The 9,893-nt window shown below is 27.9% G+C and overlaps 1 protein-coding gene across 1 annotated transcript; it reads right to left on the reverse strand.

The window, feature by feature from the left end:
• Nucleotides 1-344: 344 nt before the first annotated feature.
• Nucleotides 345-7,732, reverse strand: LOC126857601 (TATA box-binding protein-like 1). Its single transcript, XM_050607227.1, has 5 exons — nucleotides 7,565-7,732; nucleotides 5,451-5,739; nucleotides 4,659-4,909; nucleotides 4,340-4,434; nucleotides 345-3,848 (listed from the first exon to the last, which is right to left on the reverse strand). Exons 2-5 carry the CDS (start codon nucleotides 5,730-5,732, stop codon nucleotides 3,610-3,612), a joined length of 867 nt encoding a protein of 288 aa, XP_050463184.1. The 5' UTR covers nucleotides 5,733-5,739; nucleotides 7,565-7,732; the 3' UTR covers nucleotides 345-3,609.
• Between the last annotated feature and the right edge of the window lie 2,161 nt (nucleotides 7,733-9,893).

A 9,893-nucleotide genomic window follows, 5' to 3' on the forward strand; every position in this document is an offset into this window, starting at 1 on the left:
TTAAGATCTCTGGGGCTCCTTTCCAGACTCTAATTATAACGTTTATATAAAAAAATTAATATCAAATGTACAAGAAATATTCATTTTTTAAATAATTTTATAAGAGATTTTATAAGAGATATATCAACACACACACACATAGGGTTTCTACTTTTGACCTTAAATCTTTTTTTGGATAAAAGATTTAAGATATTTCTCATTATTTTCTTGAGCATAAATTGATGTGTTAGATAAAAATGTATATATAAGGCTACGTAAACATGTTGATATATTTTATTGAATATTAATATAAAAGTTAAACGTGCAGCAAAAGAAAACACATTTCTATGAAATAATTTCGGAAATTAAATATATGATAAAATTTATTTTGCCATTACACTTCCACAATACGTCTTATCGTCCAACGTTTTTATTCGCTTAAGTTTTAATTTCTATAATTAATAACGCAAAAAACAGTATTTTGTGTGTCCAATAATGTAAACAAAATATACTAATTTGTCACGTACTCATTAGTGGATCAAGTCTTACATTTTCGGATTGAATACACTATGGGCAGTGACTTTAGCTTAAATCGTAAAAAATTTGTTCAGTGTAAAAACAATATATACATTACGAACATTATGACGAAACTCTGCTTCAACTAATTTTAACGAATGTATAGGCGTTATGGCACGAACAGATTAATCATGATCTAATAAGTTTGCAAAATATCGGCCATATCATATTGTATTCTGTTATACTTAATAGGTGATAAGGATACGCTTATATAATAGTCATTTAACTTTTCACATTATTAATAAATTACATAAATCTTTGATAATTTTTCTCTATATATTTTTCTCTATATATTTTGAATCAGTATATTGCTTTTTTCAATTAATTGCATATTGCAAATAAAAGATTAAATTTTTTACAAGTATGTATGTATATATAATATTGCGAAATATATGAGAAAGATACACTTTATACTATATCTTCAATTTATGTAATATTTTGCACAATGTATTCAATATACATGTTTATAACTGAATTCTAGAGATACAATGTTGGTTTGCAAAGTTGTGTGTAAAAATATTTCTTTTCGCTTTAAATGTTTTATAAATGAACAAAATTAATTCAACATTTTATAATATAAGAGATATTTCACGTTTGCGGAAAACTCTAATAATTATAAAAATGACATGTGATACAAATGCATTTATCTCGTCATAAGGATAAACTATAAGTGATAAATAAATACTCTTACAAGACGTCAATACATAAGCAGATAAAAAAAAGCCAATAACTAAGTCTAATGTATCCTATTGCATTATGTCTTTGTTGCAAATTCTAGAATATGCAATTCCTGTCGGTATAAGTCGAAAATAAACTCTCGCATTGAACACAGTATATTCGTATTTCATATGATTTAAAATTTAGTTTTAGGAGCAAATATATAACACTGACATAAACTTCTGCATAATTTCTACAAAAAGGCTTCTTTCTTACACAATTTTAAGTTAATGTCAGTTTAGTTTCATTTTCTTAAGACTAAATTTATGTAAATAAAAGAAATATTATAATACACTCATTTGAATTTATGAATACTGCAAGCCAGAAAAAGACTCGTTTTTCTTCTCATTCTCTCGATATTTTTTTAAACAGGCATTTAAAACAAAATTTAATGTTTATCCACAAAACACAGCCCGTATTCGCCCAAAAAATGTATTGATACTTTCTTGCTTATTTCGTATAAAATATATTGATACTGTTTATAATGATATGTTTTATCTTTCTAAAAAAAATATAAAAATACACGAAAACTTATTATAATATATATATAACAAATATTGAAACAAAAATTTATTCGCATTTGGAAATATTTTTTCGTAATTACTTAAAAACGATTCATGTTTATTAAGATTTAACTTTTTCACCATATTCTTATGCTATTAAAATAATTTTGTATAGAAGAAAGGGGAAATTTACATCACTACAATTTATAAAGTATTTTAATAAATGTGAATGATGCGTATTTATATTATATGATGTATGCTTATGTGAGAAATAACTTCTCTATCCCACAGTATCTATACAATATACTATATATAGATAAGATATAGATATTGTATAAATATATAGATATTATATAAATGTGTTCTCCATCCAATTTCTTTGTCTAAAAAAAATTTTGCAAATATAAACAAAAAGTATTTATGTATATTTAAAACATATTAAAAAGTATTATATAAATGTAGTAATATGTATATATAAAATAAGCTATAGAATATACAAGTTTCACTTTTGAATAACAGAATTTGAGCGAAAACGAGCTGTTGGTAGCACAGAATTATCAATATTCCCTGGTTATAAAATGGTTGTTTTGAAATTCGAACATAAACTTGTTTATTTTCAAGGAATTGTCTCATAAATCTTGAGAATTAGCTATTCTGCAGCAGTGTGAAACAAGAATGAAAAAATGAGCGAGACAGAGCAGTATTTTATGAAGTTGGCCATTTCAGTTTTCGGCATTAAACTCACTCGCTCGAGAGATTCGTAGTTTTCTACAAAAGTATAATTCGTAGTTTTCTTACTTTGGTAAAAAATTAAGAGTTTTAAATTTTGTTGTTTTGGATTTTTACTTTGGTAAAAATCGATGTTATAACCAGAAAATAATGTATTTTCTATGCATATTATAATATTTCATGGAGTAGACTGTAATATTTGAATCATAACATAAAATAAGATGATTTTTTGATCAATAAAATACATTCTATAAAATATGTCGATCACGAAAATAAGAATGGATACATATTTAATTACAAGTACTAGGAAAGCTAATCATTACAACAGATAAAGTTGTCAACCATATAGATTTCATCTTAATCACTTTGTTTTAAATTTTGAATATCTATCTTTGGCACAATATATTAATTAAGCAAAACTAGTTATAATTACATGTGAAAAATAATAAAATAAAAATGGAAACACAAATGTGTACAGGCTATAATTGACACATTATAGGTACATACATATGTGTGTATATATGTACTTTTTTTTTGTTTTCTTTTTTTAAACCTGTATCAGCCACATTTGTCTAAAAAAGCATATATGAATTTTGTCTAATGATATAAATAAACTCCAAAAATTTAATCAATTTTATAATTAAAAATTGTTTTCTAGACATATCTCTATACATGTATAGATATTAAAGATACATCTCTATATACGACTTATATAAGTATACAAATACAAATATAAATACATATTCATATTTACATTTGTGTAATACTTTATATATGTATTACGTATATATTTATATCTGTATTTATACTTTCATATTGCTAACAAAAGTAAATATTCAGAGCATCGTCTTTAGGATAATGATCAGTTTGATGTGTACTTGATAATTACGTTTCTCTATATATCTGTACACACAAGTATATATATGCATATCTATTTCGTCCTTGACACTCACGCACTTGCAGTTCTTGCACTTTGAAAACGATTTTATGCTTCACTTCACTTTTAGCAATAACACTTTTGTACATAGAGCAGTGTATATGCATTTATTATCAAAAGAACGAGATATATATAACAGTTAACAGTACGGCGATAAAATAAAACAGATCAGTCCCAACTTCCATCACTATCTTCGTCGAGCGCATCTTCCGCATCGGAGACCATACTTTCGTATGAAAATTCCGGTTCGTCTTCTAGGAACTCGTCCAATTTTTTTTTATTCGAGTTTAACTTGCGCTTTTTCGTTGTTAACGCAAGTTCATCCTCTGGTGATCGCTCCTTTCGAAACTCATAGACTAGTGGATAAATATGTTCAATTGCCGCTTGAACTGCAGCAACATTGGGTGCTGTAATGTATGTAATATATAATTTATATAATTCTAATTATAATATAATTAATTTGATTTTGTTGATTGTGTTGGTATATTACTCAAAACAATCGTGCATAAATATATTTTGTTTATTCATGATTTAGATATATATAAATGTAATAATGTTTATTCATGATTTAGATATGTATAAATGTAATGATGTTTATTCATGATTTAGATATGTATAAATGTTTAGTTTTTCATAATATATTTGATGCTATAATTTTTTTAATTTAATTAAAGAGCTCCTAATCCATATGCAGCATTCCAACATTAGAAGCAGGAAATTAAACACAGAAATATTAATTTATTTTGACACATATTGCAACAAAAATTTCGTATAACTTTCTCTATATTTCTAATATTATTTTATGCTGCAATAAAGTGCAAAGTAAAAAATGGGATATTAAAAACCATCAATGTGTAGTTTTCTATAACACAATAAAACAATTCTAATAAATACAGACCTGTTACAGTGACACTTCCTGTAGAAAATATCTTCAAAGTAGCTTTTGGTTCCTTTAACTTATATGTAACACCAGGATGTAATTCTGGCTCGTAACTATATAGCATATAAAAATATTTATACTATTGTATATTCACAAACTGGTATATAATTGCTAACATTATGCATTAATAATAAGTTACACATGCACATTATATTCTATAGTTATATTTTGGAAAATATTTGTGATATATATTAATAAATTAATTAATTAGTTTAAATAAGACAATTTTCTCTTAAAAACCATAATATAATTATTAATGATATTTCTGCATACTTACTCTGCATTCTCTTTGTGATACACCGAAAATGATGTTATCTTGATTGCAAATGGCATACAACAAGTACCTAATACGTTCACCACTCTATAGTTATTAAATCTTACTTTGAATCCAAGTTTTTGAAGGGAACGAGCAAATCTACGTGCAGCAATTTTCGCTTGAACTTCACTGGTTGCACCAGTGCAAGTTACCTTGCCGGATGACCAGATGGATGCTGTAGTGTATGGTCTCCTTAATTTCATTGTTATCATCTGGAAATAGCACATATAAAAAAATCTATGTATATGTTTTATCAATCTGAGAATATTATGTCTATAAGTAGATATTATTATGCCTATAAATAGAACAAAGAAATAATAAAAAGAGAGAAGAAAGAATACATATCATCTTAAAAGAAATATGATGTATATAATTATTTAAAGACCTAAAGTGTTGCAGGAAACAATAATTTTGAAATATGCAAATTAAAAAATCTTGAAAAAGAAAAGTTACAAAAGAAAAAAAAAATTATGAAAAGTAACTCTAATAATTTTCAAAAAATAACAAAATTATTTATGCGGAAGTAGACAAATGTTTGCAGATTTAATGAAATCTGTATAAGAAAACATCTATTCAGTTGTATAGTACTAAATGTTCCATTAAAAACTCTACAATTTTTATTTAAGAATCATGTTTTTTTTCCCTCTAGCTTCCTCTTTTCTAGCTTCAAAATTCTAAGATATTAATTTCTAATATTATATAATGCAATAATAATTATTTTATTGAAAAGATATAAATTTATAGATAACATACCCCATTTTCTCTTCTGTATTCAACATTGGATCCATTTAATGCTATTTCTCGCAAGTTTAGATGACATCTTACACTAAAACTACAAACTACATTATTAATAACAATATCGAGCTCAGGAGGTTCTTCATGAGCTTCAGCATGATCCATGTATGGTTGAAGTTGTCCGTCAAACAATCTATTGTCCTTTTCCTCTGCATTGTCCAAGTTATTAACATCCTCTACATGATTTAACGATTTATTAGTTAATGGTTTCATGCCATTCTCTTGAATAGCAGTTGCCATAATATACCTATAACATATAATGAGATCAATCTTTAAGATGTAGCCTTTATATTACATCTATTCAAATTTTATCAAACTTAATATTTGAAATACTATACATTTGCATACAGACACATCTTACAATTAGCAGCTATAATTCAAGTATTTATATTGTATTAATACATGAACAAAATTTGATAACCCAAGAGAAAACAAAGCATCATCTATGCAGATTTCAAGATATTAATTAAATTTAATATTTAAGAAAAAAAAATTTGTTTCTATTATTACAATAGTCTATACAATCTTAAGTTAAAAACAAATAACAATGTCAAATGTAATTAATATGTAGTCTTATATCTTATAAATTTAAAAAAAGATCTGTTAATCTCCATTTGATATTAATCCTAAAAAATATACATATGGATCATTTAGATCTTCGATATGTTAACAATAGAATATCTCAAAGATCTTAATCAATAAAAAAAAATGTTTAAAATTTATTTTTTAACTTTAGTTATATGATTATCTTCTACAGAAATGTCAAGAAATATATATAAATTTTTGTAGATTTTTTCAAGCAATTTAAGACAGCTAAAACTATGACAAGACATTATGACCCATATATAACCAGAAACAGAGCAAAAAAGACTATGTATGATCTCTCTCTCTCTCCTCTCTCTCTCTATAAGAGTTAATCTTAACATGTTAACTTTAAATTTTCTAATATTTTATTAAGATATTCCTAAGATACACCTTAATATGTAAAAAAATTGAACAAATAATAAAATTAATTTATATCTTCAAAAATTGATTCACACATAAACAGTTCTCCATGTTCAATCTAAAATGAAATTCAATCAAAAGCTATTCACACTTCAATTTTTATTTTTCTATAAAAAAATGTCACTAAATTTAACATAAATTTAAATAAGAAACAGACTTTACCGATTATCCTAGATGCATATAATCATATACAAAAGACAACTCTATTTCTCAACTATACTTAATAAAAATACTTTTAAAAGTCATTGCAATATAAATTTCTATTGTGCAAGAGATATAATTTTAATTATACTTCATATAAAACTAGAGATATAATTTAAGCATAGGAAAAAGTGGACTAAGAATGAATCAGAACCTTCGCTCGCTGAATTCGCACGTGGGCCGATTACTCACAACCTCATCACAGACAAGTCCGAATTACGATAATCGTTAACGATATAGCTAATGATGATCTGATAACGATCCTATTCATGTAAATGTAATTGCAACTCGTGCTTACAAAAAACGTATCACAGATTATAGAACAGAATTAAATTTCAATAATCGACAAAATCATCGTAAAATAGAAATAACATCCATTTACGATGCCTTCGTAAGTCGAGACTCGACCCGCAAGTACAGAATACGATGATGCAAATGTAATTGTTGCAAGCCAACGGAATTATCAATCGTGTTTCGAGTATCTCGTTTGAATCGGCGGTCACGACGAAAGATAAACACTAGTGATCGAATATTCGACGGTTTTTTAAGAGAGACGAGGGATGATCAGGAGGAAGATCGAGAGACGCTGAACGTACGCTCGATTGTATTCGCACGTGGGGGGCGGTTATTCGCAAAGGGGCGCGATTTTTAACCTCCCGAGGACGCGATGTAACCTCGTCGATGATTAATCGGCGTCGTGTTTTCAAAGATAGCGCGAATATTGACAGCGATGCTAAAGAGGAACGACACTGCCGCGAGAACGTGCACTCCCGAGAATGTTCTACGAAGAAAGACGAGGGGGTGGATATATAATACGTTTCGTAGATTCCGTATTACGGGGGATGCCACTTGGGAATGGTACTTACGCTACGCCAGGCGGTCGCGCGCGATTCGTCCCGGATCAGAGATACCGTCTCTGTTGACAAGTTGACACAGCAGCAGAACGCAAAGCTACATCAACGATCATTGCCATTGTTTTCAACCATATTCGCTAGACTGGCGACTACTGGCGAACCGAGCGGGCGACTCGTCGACCGCGGATTCGCTCACAGAACGTAGATGGTCAGATCCAATATTTCAATACAAATCCTGATATAGGTATCTGATTGGTTGTCGCCGAAAAAAAGGATTTCTCGCGAAGTCCAATCGGCGCGCTGGACAACCTTGTCGTTCGAAGCTCATTCGTGCATTTTTGCGACGAAACAGTTTGTCAGCCGCGCCGATTGGCTAATTGAATTCCTTCATAGGGTATTTTAGTTTCCTTCATTGATAAAACTAAATATTTTTTATTTTCTTCTTTATAACCGATTAGTCAATCGGCACGTCCGACAAATTTTTCGTCAAATAGTTAGACTGGTATATTTTTGGAATTAGCTATTTTTTTTACAATATACTAATTATATCTGAACTAAAAAACATTTTTCAACAAATATTTATCAATAAAAATGATACAGCTATACGCAGTTTTCAGGAAATATTTTTTGTTTATGAATTTAAACAAATTAAAATTGGGAATGATTGCAAATTATGTATTTTTCTTTTAATTCGTAAAATAGATATAAAATCAAAATATTATTAATTATGATAATTAATATTGACCAATTAGCGAATTGATCGTAAGTGCAATTTATATAGTTTGTCATTTTGTTATATTTTGATATTCATTTTTTGAAAAAGAGAAATGCCAATTCCATTTTAGCGCATGCGCAAGAGGAATGCGCATTTTTCCATACATTCCCTCGTTTTGCGCATTGTCACGTGATCACGCGGTAAGTACGTCACGAGAAAGCAACACAAGAGAAGAATGTCAGGTTTGACAAATATTATACTTTGCGCTTGCAAAATAGAAATTTATGTGCAATAACAGCTATCCAAAATACAATGTAGCATCTAAAAATTTGTTGTGAATAAAGTGTGATTTTGTTGCATAGTTAATATCAATTTGATGTGTCGTATTGTCGACATATATATACCAGTCGTCCAATGTAAAGTATATATATATACACACACTTATACTTTATAGCATAAAATTAGGGACATTCTTTAAAGAAGCAAGCATTATTAAAACGGAAAATTCTTTCTAACTTAGACAGTATCAATCTTTTGACATGTATATGTTGATTAAGTACTTTTTTAATAAAAGTACTGCACGATCTTAGTCTTTTTTTAACGCTTTTTTCGATGAAATTTTCGAAATTGATTAAAATAATTTTGTCATTACATGCAAAACTATTTTAATATATATATAATAATTTTAATATTAAAATTATTGTAATATCAAAATTCAAATTGTGAGAAAATCAAGAAAAAGAATTATTATTGACTGTGATTAAAAATTACGAACATATATATGATCGTATATTATACATATTATAATTTGACATCGATAGATTTTACTAGTTATTTATAGATGTTATTCTTTATTCATAATCTCTAATAATTTCGTGTCAATCATGTCTATCACAAAGTATCTTATAAATTGTAAAATATTCAACATTTCAAAAATATATTATATTTTGCAGATTTTTTGTATGGGACGACGTTTATTCTTTTTCAGTAGCAGTATTTGATATTATTGCATGTATATAATTATTATAATAACAGAAGAGAATCGTAAAATACTACGGACTTTGGATTATAATGAAGTATGTATACACGAAAGCACATATCCTTCTTGCTAACTAATACTACAATAATGAAGTATTTTTCACAACTATAAGTAAGAGATCGCCGACAAAATATTTCTGCACACCTATATTACTTGTACGATGGCCTCGTCTGCTCTCGCTAGAAGCGGGACACGCATTAAAGTCACTACGAGCAGCAGGTGCTACCTGATGATATTAAAATTACATCAAATGTCGTCACAGGCGTCAGGATATATAAAGATCAGTCGTGCCCATATCCGTTCATCTATTGGAAAATTCCATTTTCATCATTCGAATTTTAAAGTGTATAGGATCGCGTATTAACGCTATCATAATTAAGAATCTTTAATCTTAACTTTAATCAGGCCAAAGTATGTATATCGAAAATTATTGAATTGAATCACATATACAGAATACATAGATAATTCTCTTTTTGATTCTCTTTTTGATTATCCTTCATTAGTCGTGCATAATTTTATAGATATCCATATTGTTTGCAGACGAGAATTATTTTTGCCCAACAAAAAGTTGATTCATCTAATCTCTC

Source organism: Cataglyphis hispanica, chromosome 2, assembly GCF_021464435.1.
Source record: "Cataglyphis hispanica isolate Lineage 1 chromosome 2, ULB_Chis1_1.0, whole genome shotgun sequence".
In the NCBI taxonomy this organism is placed as follows: domain Eukaryota; kingdom Metazoa; phylum Arthropoda; class Insecta; order Hymenoptera; family Formicidae; genus Cataglyphis; species Cataglyphis hispanica.

Excerpts from the sequence above, each read along its gene's own strand:
- LOC126857601 (XM_050607227.1), bottom strand. The coding sequence starts at position 5,732 with ATGGCAACTGCTATTCAAGAGAATGGCATGAAACCATTAACTAATAAA. Across the intron at positions 4,910-5,450 it reads AATACAGAAGAGAAAATGGG|ATGATAACAATGAAATTAAG; the intron begins GTATGTTATCTA and ends TGCTATTTCCAG. Across the intron at positions 3,849-4,339 it reads AGGAAGTGTCACTGTAACAG|CACCCAATGTTGCTGCAGTT; the intron begins GTCTGTATTTAT and ends CATACATTACAG.